The 16,463-nt window shown below is 42.3% G+C and overlaps 1 protein-coding gene across 7 annotated transcripts in view; it reads left to right on the top strand.

The window, feature by feature from the left end:
• The window catches only part of RASAL2 (RAS protein activator like 2), a 392,645-nt gene extending 382,034 nt beyond the window's left edge, over positions 1-10,611 (top strand). For 6 of the 7 annotated variants that reach the window (XM_013970360.2, XM_013970362.2, XM_018060638.1 and 3 more), the window contains one exon: positions 4,872-10,611. In XM_013970360.2, the coding sequence (XP_013825814.2) occupies positions 4,872-5,036 (165 nt within the window). In that variant the 3' untranslated portion in view covers positions 5,037-10,611. Of the gene's footprint in view, positions 1-2,463; positions 2,680-4,871 lie in introns of those variants that run through there. The other variant, XM_018060641.1, reaches the window with a different exon arrangement.

Here is a 16,463-nt window from a genome sequence, read left to right on the forward strand (position 1 = left end):
GGAGAGCCTCTTAAGTTGATGAGATCAGAACCTGGGTGTCTGCGCCCTGTAGCTTCTACCTGTGATGCTAATGACACAATGATGGCCAGGGGCTCCTCACAGGTTCTCAGAGCAAAACCCAGGAAGTGTTTCTAATGCCTTTTCATCTTTTCAGTGCAAAACACGGTTGTATTTCTTAGAGTGAAACAAGTAATGAGAGGCAAGTGCCGTTTGGATGTGGCTGGTTTGGCCACAGAATATATCCCCTCCCTAAAGACCACCCAGCCAGGCTTGTGTTTCTTAAGCATCATATTGTTTCCATAAGATCTGAAATAAAACTGGGAGCAAGGCCTTAATATGTCCTACTTTCCTCTCGCCTTCTCAGCCAGTGGTCAGCCTATGGTAGAACCACCCAGTATTTTTAAACACACATTCCATTCCCACTCTGGTTTCCTGACAGAGCTAATGTGGGATGGGGGACATTTTTCAAAGGAATAGGGAGTGAGGCTGAAAGCACCGCCGTGGAAAGTGTGCGTCCTGGGCCTCGTACTCCCTGATACACACAAGACCCAGGAGTCAAGTGCGAGCTCCAACACTCTCTTGTCAGCACAGTTCCCAGAAAGAATTGGACCCTTGAACTCTAGTTTCCAGATATTTAGAATCTGGAAACCTCCTAAGAATCAGAAGAAAGTTCTTAGTTGGTCCTTTCTTTAAAGGTGTTCCCAGGGTGGATGACAGAGAAGGAAGGGTTGCAGAGACAAGGCTATCTCGACAGGCATTTATCCAAGAGGCTTAAGAGAAACAGCCCGGGTAAAGACAGTTTAGTCAGGAAAACTAGTGTTGCTAAGTGTTCACTTTGGGATTTTTAACATGAGAGCGAGTTCTATGAATAACTACACCCAAATAGATTTTAGTTCTAATGAGATAGTAAGACAGATTGTTTTAATAATTTCCGCTGGTCTAAAACCGTGGCAGCCTTAGCAAAGGGAGCTTAGGGGTGTCCCTTCATGGCTGTGTTTATACAGTCCCATCTCCTAGTTGCCTGTTGAGGCAGCCTCATCATTAGCTTCTGAAGATTCCTATTCTACACTGCCCCCGATTTTGACTTCTAGGGTAAGATGGCTGGACATGAAGCAGGAGTCATAGGCATAGCAGGTGATGGCAAAGGAGGGAAACAGATTCATTAGGGCTCAAAAGCTCTGGAATTAAGATGGCTGGACATGAAGCAGGAGTCATAGGCATAGCAGGTGATAGCAGAGGAGGGAAACAGATTCATTAGGGCTCAAAAGCTCTGGAAAGTAAGGGCCTTCTCTCAGTTAACAGGAGGGTGTCACCATTCCAGAATGGGAGAACTGTTATCCTCAAAGCACTGGTTGAAGTCAGACTTGCAGTCTGGCTAAACTAGACAGTAGTCTGGGTCCGTACCTCAAGGCAGTGGTTTTCAAATGGTTTGATTCTGTGGACTGTTTTGGTGGAACCAGAGGCACCTTCCATAGATCCCTTTCTAGCTGCTCCTCCTGACCACTCAACAACAAGGACTTCTCTCAGCGAATGGATCAAATCACGTCCAGGCTAGCTAAATATCATAAATTACACATTGAAACACAGGCATTACTGCATAGTAAATTTTAAGAGGAGGCTCACTTTGGATCCCTAAAGCACACTTGAAGAATCCATTAGACCACATTTTGAAAACCATCGCATGATGCCCAGCACAGATGATAAACACTAAAGCTAGCTTTTTCAAAAATTAGAATCCCCTTAAAAGGAAGGGGATTCCCAATTCCAGCTGCTGTCTCACTGACACATTAAAAATCTTTTTCTAGCAAAAGACTGTGAAAATCCTTTGGTGTCCTTTATAACAAATGCCTCTTCCTCTGAGAGAATAAGTAACTTAACATCTTAAATGTTTGATGGAGCAGAGCAACCCTTCTAGCACCATTTGCTAGAATAAGGACATGTTTGGGGTGAAAGCTTCCCAGCGAGGTAATGCACACTTCCATGCCCCTGATATCTGCCTTGGTGCCACTGGCAATTAAAAAATATTTCTAAAGTGAATTGCTTTCCTTATAGTAGCATCGGGCCCAACACTTCCCAAAACAACCCAGTGAATGGGTTTCCTTTTATCTCAGCAGCCATGTGCCCCTCCAGATCAGGCTTGTCCCTGAATTCAGCCTCTTCATCTCCTAGAGTCAGTTCATGCTCCATGGCCCCTCTGGGGTCAGCCAGCTTCTAACTGGACTGGGAGATGATGAGTATTCCCCTAGTGACCCTGTCCTAGGAGATGAGATCCTGGTGATGGTACTAAGGGGTCATTTCTTAAACATCAGACCAGGGACTGTGCCGCCTTCCACCCCATCCTCCCTCCTGCTCCAGGGATCTCTCCAGGTGACTCAAATGGAGAACAGAAAAGGGCATCCTAGGAGAAGTGAACAGCTGCCTAGTTACTGTTGCAAGTGATATCTCCACTGTGTTAAATTACAGGTCATAAATGGAGATGAGATTATGCAAACAGGCAAGTAACCCCGTCCGTCCGTTCTCTAGCTGAGCAGTTCCCAGCCCTGGCCCAGTGCACTGGCCTCCTACACATTCCAGCTCCTGCACTCCCCACACTCAAAGCCCTTCCTGTCAGGCCGGAACTAGATTGCTCTGCCTTTCACGCCAGGCAGAATGAAAATGTCAAGGCATCTTTTGCCAACTGAACTTGACTTTCAAAAGTCCCTGTTTGATTTTTTGTTTGTTTGTTTTATTTTGAAAGGTTGGCACTTGGGGGGGAAGTTACAAAAGGGAGTTTGTCCACTTGGAAGTTCTCAACTGTTGAATAAAAGGGTTGCTTGACTTTAGTTGTTACTCTTGCATGAAATAAATATATATAGCCATTCTTAGCCTTCTTTTTGACCCTTTATGAGTCAAATAATTTTTCATAAATGCCTAATTTCTTTGGGTCAACCCTAGAGAATCTTTTATTCCTTAGAACTGGGACGTTATAATTTATCCTAATACTGAAATACCTTCTTTTTTAATAATTTTGAGATATTACCAGTCTTTCTGCTCAGAGATCATTTGTAACCATAGTAGGGGGGAACATCATATCTGGTTCCCACCCCCTTTTCCCTGGTAGTCACTGGCCAACCCTTACTTCCTGACTTTTAAAAGATCTAAACTTGTTACCTCAGTAAACTCCATTGGCGGTAATTTTTTTTTAATTATTATGTTTTTTTAAAGCCTTGTAGTTCTTTATTTCTTTCAAGTTTTGCTTGTCCTTAAAACAAGTTACCTTCCCAGAGTAGAAATCTTATGCTAGATTTGTGGTTAATTAATAATGCTGATTTATATATATATATCTTACCCCCTGAGTTCTCTATCAGGGAAAGGAAAAAAAATTTTATGATATTAACAAGTGTGAGCTAGTTTTTTTTTTTTCATACTTTTTAAACTGTGACCACCAGCCCTGCCCCATATAGATTCCTACGCCACCCCCAAAAGCAGAAGATTAAAGGGAAGCCTTACCTGATGCTACTGTTATATTGGGTTGGCCATAAAGTTCATTTGGGTTTTTGTACGCTGTTGCCGAATGAATTTTTTGGCCAACCCAATATATGCTTTCTCCCTAAATGTCCCCCGAGGGCAGTGGTCTTCCTTCTGCATCTTGGGCAGCATATTTCCCTGCAGAGCAGTGCTGCTCACATCCGTGTGGAGCTACTCCCATAACAGCAAGGAATAGCATCCATCACACGGACATTTGTGTGTCCTGTCTAACCCTGACCATGACTCTTCCTTACCATGCTTTTCCCTGACTAAATGAAAACAATCCCTGGGTAGGAAACCTGTTTTTGGCTCTGGGGGGTTGTTCCTCACATGTTTTTCTTTTTTTTAATTAGTTGTTTTCTGAAAAATGGCAACTTCATGTAGGAAGGGTTCTAGAATGATTTACCTAGCTGCTGAAGCTAAGATTAGGATTTCTCTCCTAGTCTTTGCAAAACTAATAATATTTTGATGGGATGATTTTTGTTTTTTTTTTTTAATTTAGATGGGTCTGCTTTTCTCTGATTGCCATTTTGTTCCTTCATTTTTTTCTCTTTTTTTAATGCGTGTATTCAACAGTCTTTGGTTCCAAGATATTGGTTCTAAGGCTTTTTTTTTTTTTTCTTTCTGAGATTCAAAAGTAAAATGAAAGCAGTCTTCCTTATTGGGTAGCTTTCCTGGAGTACCTCTGAGCTGGAATGAGTCTAGGAGCTTGTGTTCTCTGTTTGTTTCCATGTGTTATGTTTTCGGCATCCCCCTCCGGCCACATCTCCCTTCCCACATTCAGATAACCCCTTGGTCTAGCTTTTGGCTGCTCCTCCCCCTCTCGCTGTCGCATCCTCACTTTGTCGGTGACTATAAACTGCCACCATGTACTGTTTCAGTTTTGAGCACCACGTGAAATCTTTCCACATGTGACCGGTGTGCCCCCTTTGGGGGCTGAGAACCCATAGATCACATGCACTTCTCCTCTGTGAAATGAAACCTCTGGTGCTTCTTTCTTTGCCACCTAATTCCTGTGTTTAAGTTTTGACCCAAAGCACTTGCTACAGCAAAGCAGCTTGACACCTCTGTCTCATAGTCTGAATAACACATGGTGTCATTTTTATGTGATGTCTTAGGGTCCCAAGGGGTGATGAGTAACAAATCCTGCAATGCTGAAGGGGAAAAAGAAACACAAACCCATTGGGCCCAGGGGAAGCTGGCCTGACTCGGGTGCAGAAAGAGGCAGAGACGTTCCATTTGTCTGGGAAGCATCATGTGCACTGCTGTTTGATAGAAAGCATTAATTAGAGCAGTCATCTGGTAGAGCATTACGGCACTGGTCCACATGGAGCCAGAATAAAGCCCCGTTTGGTGTGTTATAGGAAAAACGGATCGTGTCGCTGGATTCGGCCAACACCAGACTGATGAGCGCGCTGACCCAGGTGAAGGAACGGTACAGCATGCAGGTCCGAAATGGCATCTCCCCCACCAACCCCACCAAGCTTTCCATCACGGAGAATGGTGAATTCAAAAACAGCAGCTGCTGATGGACGGGCCTCACAAATAGACAGACTGTGGGAGGAGACAGAAGGAAACGTCCCCACTCTCCTGTCCCCAGCCCTCTCCCCAGCCCCACCAGGTTTACAGAATGCCTCTGCTTCAGAACAGCAGGGTGGCGAGCAAGTCTGGACTGAAGAAAGGAACCTTGTCTTTCAGGGCATAAGGCTAAGACTTCCAAGGTCGACGCTTCCCCCACCCCCACCCCATGTCTCTATGTACATAGGGAACTTAGTTCTGGGCCATGTACAGAAAATACCACTGTAATATACCCAAAGGAAGTTAATAATGTAGATTACCTTTTTAACTATTGCTATTTTTATTGTTGTCCTCTTGTTGAAAGCACTGCAGTTGTTAGAGGAGGAAATGTAGGAACTATGTACGTGAATGAGAGATGAGCCCAGCCGCTCAGTAGGTAGAGACCACGCATCTGTCTGATAGAGCACACGGACCGTGACAGGACATGGTCAGAATGAATTTTTCAGGGATTCATCTGCCAGGTTAAAAGCCCCGCTCTGGTTCCCTTGTCCTGTAGGAAAACATGCAAATTACCAAGATCCAAATGAAACAGTTCATCCCACTGATCAAGCGGGACTGGTTCTACGTGGACAGCTGATCTGACTTGGGACACACTGTTCCAGAGGACACAGATAAGAGCTGTTGCATCGAAACCGGACTCTAGGAGGGGTTTCTGTTGAACTCCTGTTGATGTTCGTTTCCTTCTGTCTGTAAGCAGATGGAAATTTTTCCACTTTAGGTAGGGGGCTTTTTTTTTTTTTAACCCCAGTTGTAATAAAAGGTGTTCTTTTTCCTCTTTAGAGTTTACAAAACTATAAATATCTGTGTCTCTAGAAACCATCTTCATCTTCACATACCCACTTGCCCTTTCCTCCCCTTTGGTGGGAGCAGTCATCACCAACAGGGTTTACTCTCCCCTGGAGAGGTTATTCAAATCTACTATCCATAAGCCATCCGAAAGAAACACCCTTTCTTCTGTACAGAAAAGGGCTAACCATATCATACCATAGCAGGAAGCTCTGAATAGTTCCTATTAAAAATTTTTATTCTATTTGTAAGTTACAACTTTGGTTTGGGATAAAGATTTTATCCAGTGTACTAGCAGGTCTCGGGGCAGGGTAATTTTATCTCAGTCTTTCACTTTTAAATTGCTTCTTCTTTTAAATTTGGACAAGAAATCCAAATCGGAAGCATTGCTCTCTTAAAAGTCATGATTACTCTTAATGAAAAATAAAATACTGAAAGTGGGAGGACAGCGTATTCCAGCTGTTATTCCCATGCTCTTTGTAGATTTGGCAGTAATAACCCAGTTTCACTAGTCGTCATCCATGGCTTTATTGTAGGACAGAACAGTTATGGAACTTCATTTACTTCCTTTTTTTTTTCCAGAGGTATGAAACGTCATCTTAAATGCAACCTTGATTATCAGAAGTATGAAATGTTACAAGTTAGACAGATAGTATATAGACAAGTATATATACACATATATTCACACATATGTACATATAACTGCACAAATAGGAAAAGTTCCTGCCTTCTATGCTGTCGGATTTAATGTTACAAGGAGTTAGAATCTCATTAAGCAAGATCTAAGCAATTGCTTATATTGAGAAAGCAACCACATTTCTCAAATAAGTTAATGATGTTTATTTTAAATGATAAACTTTAGGGAATTTTTTTTTTAAGGGAGAGGAGGGAGGGGGAAGAAAAAACACCCCAGGAAGCCATATGCATGGAGTAAGTGTTTCCACGTAACGGAGTACTTAGAACTACAAAGGGGACAAGAGAACATTTATCAGGTCCCCTTCTGGGTGATGCCCCAACAGAGTCACCAAGCTTCCCTTTCCACTGTACCGCAGACTTGCATTCTGACCTCTTAAACACTGCTCTCCAGTAGATCTTTATGTTTGACCTTGTATCTCAACAACTTCACATGGCCCCCGACCCACAGTCTTTTGAAATATGTCCCCTCCGTAACATTCCCATTTCTGCCTGTCGAAGATCTAAAACAGGAGCTGCCTGGTGTGCTTATCTGATCTGCAGACATCATCCCACGTGTTTTAGCACTTGTGTATTTTCTTGACCCCTGGTCATGATTTTATAAATTCTTATCCCCTTTCCCTCCAAGTTGAGGGCACACTGTGGCCAAAATCACTAATTTGAATAGGAAAAAAAAAAAACCTACCAATTCTGAAGTAGTGCTCCATGTTGGGGGAGAGGGTATGTAAACACAGGTCTGTTCTTGTTTGTGACTATTTTCAGCACTAGCCATTCTGTATAATAGCCTTCAGAAAACCTGGTAAAAGAATGGTCAGTTTCAGTGGCCTTAACTATAGTTGGTGATGTCTTGCACTGAGGTTTGGAGGTTCTCGGGTAGTGGTTATGGAGACAGAGGTCTGATAAACTGTTTTGGAGGGTTGGGGGAGACACACAAAACCAAATACGTTTTTGATGGATGCAATACATCTTATCAACATTATGTGAGCTTCTGGGATGGCTGCCTCACTTGGAAGATTAGATGCCCAAAATGTTTGTATACGCAGGCCTCTGTTATTATCAGGTTATCTTGAATGAAGAGGAAAGAGTATACACAATTAATAAAATCAGAGGTAAGCTAGAAGTTCAGCGTAGTTGCCAGATGTTAAATTTTGGATTATCCTTTGAGCTTATTCCTGTCTGAATTATTTTTTCTGAGTATTTGTTTAGAGAATGCTGCAGTCTTACAGAACTTATTCCAAAAGATGTTTTAAGTATGGAAAAAGTCAGCAACAGCCAATAATTTTTATGGAGGTATTGCTCAATTGGCTTTTCTTCAGCCCAAACAAGTCCACACCTCTGTTTTACTCAGAGGAGGTGTGTGTTTGAAGAGTAGCAGGTGGATTAAGATAGCACGTCTTGCACGCCTTCTAACACCCGACATGTCCCCGCCTGATGGGGTGCAGCGGGGACCAAGGCTGGAGTTTGGAAATCAGATGAAGTGCTGGCAGAATGCTTGTCTAGCTGACAACCAAACTAGGCCATTAATAAGGACAACATTGGCAGGATTTAGGGAAAGAGCAGATACTTCCCTCTTATTTTCACCTGAGCAATACGCTTTCTGGGCTGAAGCAGCAAGAAGTAATAACATTTCCTTCAGGTCATCGCATTCCGAGTGTCTGCAGTACAAGCCCTGATGGAAGGGAGATTGTAGCTAGGTAACTAAGACAAACACTTGAGCACTTACTATGTTCCAGGCACTGTTACCAAGGTTCTGCTGGGCTCCAGGGCAGTCTGTTGTGAGAGAAGTGTGGTAAAATGAGGTCATCATGCTGCTGTAACTTGGCTGTTTGCACTTGTCATTGAGTTGGTCAGAATTAGCTTTCTCTGGTCCACTTCTACCATGCCCTGTGATGGTCCTGGACAAGGAAAGCAAAAGCAGGATTAACTATCTAGGACTGCTGTATGCCCTTGAGAATCAACTTGACTTTCGAGGTAAAGCTTTCTAGATCCTAGGCTGTTTACAGATCTGTAGCTCTGCCGACCCTCAGTTCTCTGTCTGGCCTCAGAGGTGCACTGGGTTGAGAGCAGCTCTTTTTTGGAAGCCCCTGAGCAGGACCATTGCCATCAAGTGAGTTTGGTTACAGTTTGTCCTGCCTTCCATCTAGGTTCAGTTCTAGTTATCTCCATTTTGGAGTTTCTGAGAAGACTGGTTGTGGGACTGAACTTGGGGAAGGAATCCTCCTTGGGATGACTGCAGGCCCGTGTGACCCTGACTAGAGTTGACACCAGACTAGACTTGTCACTGGGCCGGACTCAGTGGCTCTGGAGCCCACAGCTTCCCTGTGCTTTCAGCCGCTTCTCTGGGGGCCATCTTCTTCACATCAGGGGCTTTCTTCTTCATTTCCCCTTCCCTTTTTCAGATCTGATAGTGAAATCTCCTGTTCACTTCAGCAATAAATAGTTGCCTTCCCACCCCCTACCTGAGGGCCAGGGATTTGGGATACTTTGGTTTTTTAATCAATATGTCCATTGAAAGGGCCTATTTTGTTTCCTTTTTTAAAAAGCAAGGTGTGTTGGGGTGTTAAATTTTTAAGTAGACTCTCTTTTTGTGTTTGAGTGATTGTTGTTAGTTCTGGAAGCATTCTCTTGTTGTGACCCAGTTTTGAATGCTCTTGAGTTTAGGAGGGACAAAGTGATGAAATTTGCCTGAGGTAGAATAAATATCTTATGAAGAGTGAAAGAACCTGAGAAGATACATGATCCAAAAGGGGCTAGTGCACAGCAGTCTTCTTCAAAGCCCAACAGGTTCAAGGAAACAGGAGGATTTATTATCCTTTGCCCAATCTCAAAATATATGAGATACATAGAAAGGCAGTTTCTATAGAAACATGACATGGGCACCCACACAAAACACATGATTCTTAGGGCTTCCTTTTTCTGAATGTTAATCCATCTCATCAAGCAGTGATTCCCAAACGTCTTGAGATTTTTAGATTTTATGCCCTCATCTGTCAGATTGTATGACAGTGGTTCTTTCCTCTTTAAAATGTACCATATGTGTTATATGTATATATGTTAAAGTGACTTGAAATTGACTTGGTTTGACATTGTCTCAAGAACCCAAGATAACATTATTGATACCTTGGGAAGTCATAGAAATAAAGTTGAATGTCACTGATCTGAGAGTAGAGTCCAGAAAGAAGTAGCTTTGGTTCCTGATCCGTTTATCCTCAGGTGTTTGAGTAAGGCTTGGCCATGAGCCACCCAAGGAAAGCCAAGTGGTGGTTTGTGTCCATATTTTAGCATGCATTTTAATTTTCTCCTCAGTTCTCAGTGTTCATTGCCTTTGTTTTTTCCCAGGAAATGTTTTAGTTTGAACCTTAAAACCAGATTTATATATTCTAAAAAGATTTTCTCAGAAACTGTGTTTTAGGAGGCCTCAATCATCTGTGTGGGATGTACAAAAATTTAAGAATAAATATCATTTTTATGTCATTTCTACACTCCCAAGGGAAAATTTCAATTCCCACTTCACCAAAAGGTTAAATACTAGTTGATTCAATGACCACTATCCTGCAGAAAATTTGAAATAGTAAAGGTTAAATTTTGACTGGTGCTTAGACATTTCCTCATTGCATTAACTCAAGCAGACAGCAGCATATTAACCTGAATCACACCTGTAAGGAACTTACCTTCTAAATTTGACTTTGTTCTTCATCTCCAGGGCCTTAATAAGAGTGTGTTAAAACACATTACTATTTTACAATGATAGCTCTAAATAATTTATTTTTTATTTCAAGAAAGAGAAATACACGTTAGAGAAACAAAACCCAAGATTTTATTTTATTTTTAAAGCCATATTTTTGTGCTAGTAGCACTTAGATTGTTCCATATGTGAGATCCATATCAGCATTTCATTACCTGGGTTTGTTCTAAAAGAAGATTTATTTTTGTTCTGTGAATAATTTTTGACGGTTCTTGTACATGTACAGATATAGATACGTTTGAGGTCTTTTATTGATATTCCTATGAAGAATACAAATAAACTTTAACTTTAAACATTTCAGACTAAGGTTGCTACTGTATTTGACATATTACTATTTGATTTCTAACATGTCATCTGGGTGATTAGGACACTTGGAGAAGAACCAGTAACAAAACATATGTAGGAATATTATGCTGAAGGTATATTTTAACATGAAGAACAGCGTGTCTTAGAATTTCCCAATTTATAGGGGAAAAATATTTAGCTGAAGGGCAAAGATAACATGCATTGTATTGTAACAACACCCTTAAAAAGCTCCTCATTCTGGAAAATTTGAAATCTCTTTACCAGCTTGTAACTGAATAGAAAATGGAAGGATAACCCTACCGAGCACTCCAGACCAGTACTGGCCTCTCTTAATTCCTCAGTAGATTAACAGGGTTTGTTTCAGGGTTGTGTTGTTTAGTTGGGACTTTTTGCTGTTGTTGTTCTTATTTGCTTATTATTCTCAAGGTTATTATTTCCACATTACCTTCATCTCTGCTTACCTATTTCATTCTTTAAAACCCCAAGATGCAGGTCCCATAAACAGTTTTCCTACATGCTTAGTTCTGAAATTCCACCAGTTAGCCTCCTTGCATATCTAGTTACTTCTATTCTACTAGGAATTAAAAGACTAAAATTCACTCAAAATCCAGAGAAAATTGTGCAAGGAGATTCCAGATCACAGTAGACATGTTATTTTTTGTTCACTTCGAAGCCGACCCATTTCAGTCTGAATTGCTTATGACCTAATGTAAGGTTTAAGACATCTTGGATCTGAAAGATCAAAAAGGGAGAAACTATCATTGATGCTATCTTGTGACCTTCCAGTCTTAGCCCTTAACTGTCCACCCATCTACCCTTTATGTCCAGCCATACCCTTTACTTTTCTTAGCTTCCTTCCAGCTACCTGCCTTTTGTTGTTAGTGCCTTCAACAATAGGAAAGTATATAAATCAAGTTTGTTAGGCCACCACTCCCCCCACACACACACAGAAAGTTTAATGATAAAGGGGCCTAAAACAAATGACTTTATCAAGAATTCTCAATCCTGACTGTTCATCAGAATCACTTAAGATCTTGAAAAAGTGAACGTGGAGATGTGCCTTTAGGCCCTCCACTGAACAATTAGATGGAAACTCTCTAAGGACTGGACCAGGGATTACCCAAGGGATTCTAAATTCAGCCAGGTTAATGACTGCTAGTCCATATCTTGCTCTGAGCACGGTGTGTGTGACTGTTATAATGTTCCTTCTGTCACCATCCATGGAACTGGGTAAGTTGGCTATCGGTGTTTTTTTTCTCTCCTGTTTGGGATGTTAAATGCTGGTAAAAACCTTGTCCCTGCCAATTCCATCCTTTAAATATGTGATAGAAATTCTCTCTGTTAATATAGGATAGCCATATTCCAACAAAAGTGACCAAAAGCTGGAATTTCCCATCTTGACCCCAAGTTTCCCATTATTGGTTTTAATTTAAAGTAAAACGTAGATGGTTTCTGGTTGGGAACCCCCCTCCCCTGACCCAGAAAAGGGGGAGGGTACCTTGACTTTTGTACATTTAACACTCAGCACTGCAGTCTTATTACTTGAACTTTTACTAAAAAAATTTTATCCGAGGCCGAATTGCATCATTTGCACCTGTTCTTCCTTCAGTGAGGGCTTCCCTGGTGGCTCAGACAGTAAAGATTCTGCCTGCTGTGCAGGAGATGCGGGTTTGATCCTTAGGTCAGGAAGATATCCTGGAGAAGGGAATGGCTGTCCACTCCAGTATTCTTGCTTGGAAAAGTCCATGGACAGAGGAGCCTAGTGGGCTATAATCCATGGAGTCACAAAGACTCGGACACGAGTAAGCGACTAGCCTAGTGGGCTATAATCCACAAAGACTCGGACACAAATAAGCAACTAACACTTGCCTTCAATAGAAAGATGCACCAAAAGCTCTCCAGTTTCCTCCCCACTACCAGGCAGACACATGTGTGCCCATGTACACGTGCGCGCACAGACAACCGCTCTTCCTAGAAACTTCTATTTTTGAGATTTTTGAATGAATTGCCTGGGTGCTGTTTCTTTGGCATGTGAGTAAATTGCAGTAAGCTAACAGATGGACGTCAGTGTGTTTCCTTGTCTGTAAAACTGTGATTTTGGCTAGATAGCCTACGAAGAACTTTAGCTCTGACATCTTATGATTACTATCTGATGCCACTGAAAAATGTGCCGTTGGGTCATATCTGAAAATCACTTTGGGGCTTTTGTCACAACATTTAGAAACAGCTCTTCCTCGTCACAATTTCCTGTCTCACGATACTTTTAAAAAATAGGAGAGGAAAAACAAAAGCCTGGAACAAATGTATATCCAGAACAATATTTGATAATAATACTATTTAATGTTTATTGAGCACTTCCTATGTGCCAGACAATTTGCAAAGCACTTTTTTATGGAATATTTCATTTAATCACATACCAACCGTATGAGTGAGGTACAGTTGTTCCTAATTCATGAGGAAACAGAGGTTCAGAGAGAGAAGTTTAGGTGCTCAAGGTCACACCACTAGCAAGTGCAAAGCCATCATCTAAATTTGGGTCCTTCTGACTATGCTGTATAGATTTTTTTCCCTAAGAGCTCAGGAAAAATGTTAGAGTAAGAAAAGATCCGAGCATGTGAACCAGCCTTCATGATGAACAGAGCCAGAAGGATGGCAATGGCAACAGACAAGCTCATTTTCCAAGACTGTTTCTCCATGTATTGGCTTTGATGGGATGGCTTTGCACTGTTAAGTCATCTGACTGATCAGAATTAGAGGACAGAAGTCTCACCTCACTCAAGAATTGGTCTTTCATGTCCTCTGGGTCCATCAGAACTGGGATGAGAAAATCTGCTTTGAGGATTCCAAAGAGTTGCCCTGAAAAAAGAAAGTATTACCTGGATCAAGGCACATTATCTCATTGCCATTTGAAAGCTTCACATTCTTAGCGGTCAGGGAGTGCCCACTAGACACCATAGAGGCTACATGGTGATTTAGGACTTTAAAAGGAGAAGAAAGAAACCAGCTAGTGGCCAAAAGTAAAGAGTCTCATGAGTGGAGTAACCGCTGCTCTCCCATAACCTGGCCACCCTCAGGCAGTTACTTTCTTTACTCTCTCTTCTGTATTTTCCTTCTTTTTAAAAAAAAAAAAAAAAAAGTTTTCTTTTTGGTGAGTTGGGTGGATGCGCTGTGCAGCTTGTGGGATCTTAGTTCCCCAACCAGGGATCGAACCCTGGACTGCCAGGGAATTCCTGTTTCTTCCTTTTAATAGAATTATCAAGTAGATTGTTCTACACCATGCTGGAAATATTCACCTCTCCCTGGACCCACGTTTGTAAAAGCCAACTCTACCCCAGAAAACTCTTACATTCTCTGAGCCTATAAACAAGCTCAGCCTTTGGCCCTGAGCACTGCAATCATAGGAGCTGCAGCATCACATAGGACCACCTTATAAAGTTAATAAAGTACCTCACTCTCTGGGTACTTGAACAACCCTGTGATGAAGGCAGGGTCATTTTTATTACATTCCTTCTGCAGATGAGAAAGAGGAGATTTGCTCCCTGAGCTTTCACAGTCATCAAGGAGCTAAGGATCCTCCCCCTTGTTGCCTTCCCAACATGTCATGCTGTCTTTCATAGAAAGGTCTTTGAGTGCCCCATGCTGAGGAGTGGCTGTCCAGATTTAATTGATTGGTTATTAAGAGTGAGAAACTTGGTAGCCAGAAGCAGTTAATTACCTGGTTTCGGTGCTGGAGTTTTTTCCTTAGATTCTGGGTGATTAGCTGAGCTCCAGTGTTGGGTTTGAGTGGCAGGAGCTGTGCCTGTCATGTTGGTGCCGCTCCTTTCACTTGTCACAGCTACAAGAGGGGAAAATAAGAGAGTTACTGCAAATACAGCCGGAGCAAAGTGGTCTGAGATGGGTAACTGCCCCTGAGCTAGAAGACAGGCCTGGGCGGCCACCATCCTACAGAAACCACCCAGCGTGGGAAGCTCAGTCCTTCTCAGACCCTTCGCTTACCCCACAGGCTCATGTACCCAGTGTCTACATCATCATCCCTCATAAAGTGTCTCTGATATCAGGATTTGTGGGGCTTGGGCAATATGTCTCCTCAGTATCAAATGTTTATTTTTAGTAGCTCCTACCCCAAGAAGCCCAATCCCCCTATGTAGTCTGCCAGCTACACAGAGCCCCACCATGGTACCCAGGGACCCCCAGCATCGCCATCAAGGGGTAGCACCTCAAAGTACATATTCCAAAGCCAATCTCAGCAACACCCTCACCCCCTTTCTGGTTGCCCATCCCCTGAGGCTCTCCAGCCAGAGACCCCCACATAACCCCGGCTGCTCCCTCACTCCTTCTCACTTGCTCTCACATTCAGTCACCAAAGTCCTGTCAGTGCCTTGCAGATGTCTTTTTTTTCAAATATGGAATATTTGAACCATATTGTTTTGTGATATATTATTGTAAAATATTTAAGTAAAAGTGTCCCCTCCCCTGACCCAGGGACAACCACTATTAACAGTTTGCTATAGAATATCCTTCACACACTTGAATTTTTTAATTTGAATGCATAAAGATCTACCTTATTCTCTTTCAAGGCTGCATAGTATTTCGTTGAATGTACATAACTCATTTAATCAATCTGCTTTCAATGGACATTAGATTTTGCCCCCAGGTTTTCACTGTAATAAACAATGCTGCAACAAACAACCTGTGTGTGGCGTGTACGCGTCAGTGTGTTTGTGCACCTTGTACTGTTATTTCCTTAATAAACTTCCAAGGGTAGCATTTCTGTATGAAAGAGTATGCACATTCCAGAACTGACACGCATTACAAGAATGGGAACACCAGTTTAATGTGCTATCCAGCATCTGGGCGTGCTGATTTTCTCACATTATCAGCATTATCACTCCAAATTGTTGCCAAACTGGCAAGCTAAAATAATAATAATAATAATAATGTAAATACGTTTTAATTTGCATTTATGTGATTCAATGAGCAAAGCAGAACATTTTGTAAAATATGTTTGTATTTAGTCAGTTAATACCACTTGCAAGCAATGTGAAATCAGCCCCAAGTCCCTGCTCACTCCACTGCTCCAGTTCTGACCGCGACTTCACTCTCCCAGACTGTGCAAGTCTTTCTCCCCACACACACTTCCTGTGTCTCCACGTGCCCTCTTCTTTCCCCACCCAAAGTATTTTACATTTCTTTAGTGACGTGAATAAGTTTTGTGAAGTCCAGAAGCACAGAAGGCAGGGAAACACACATATTCTTGTTGCCTGAATGTAACCATTGTTAACATTTTCACACGTTTTCTTCTAATCTTTTTTTCTAAGCACAGGTTGATGTTTCCTTCAATGTTATTGTGACTGTGTTACACGTGTAACGTTAAATCAGCATCTTTTTTTTTTCCTTTAGCATCCTGACACAGGCATTGCCCCGTGTCACTATTCTTATCATAACCACCTTGCTTCTGTTGACTACAGATCTGAGCATTGTGCTGCCTTGCTAAGAATCCTCTGATGGCTTCACTGACTGCAGGATCCAGTCCTACACCTCTCTCCCCTCATCCCTTGCTTCGTGCATGATTGCCTGCTAAGTCACTTCAGTCGTGTCTAACTCTGCAATCCTGTGGACTGTAGCCCACCAGACTCCTCTGTCCAAGGGATTCTCCAGGCAAGAACACTGGAGTGGGTTGCCATGCCCTCCTCCAGGGGATCTTCCCGACCCAGGAATCAAACCCAAGGCTCTTAGGTCTCCCACTCTGGCAGCTAGGTTCATTACCACCAGCACCTCCTGGGAAGCCCTCATCCCTGCTACTTCCCTTCCAAATATGTGACAGACATTCCAGTCACCTCAAACTGCT

This window comes from Capra hircus, chromosome 16, assembly GCF_001704415.2.
Source record: "Capra hircus breed San Clemente chromosome 16, ASM170441v1, whole genome shotgun sequence".
Taxonomy (NCBI): Eukaryota; Metazoa; Chordata; class Mammalia; order Artiodactyla; family Bovidae; genus Capra; species Capra hircus.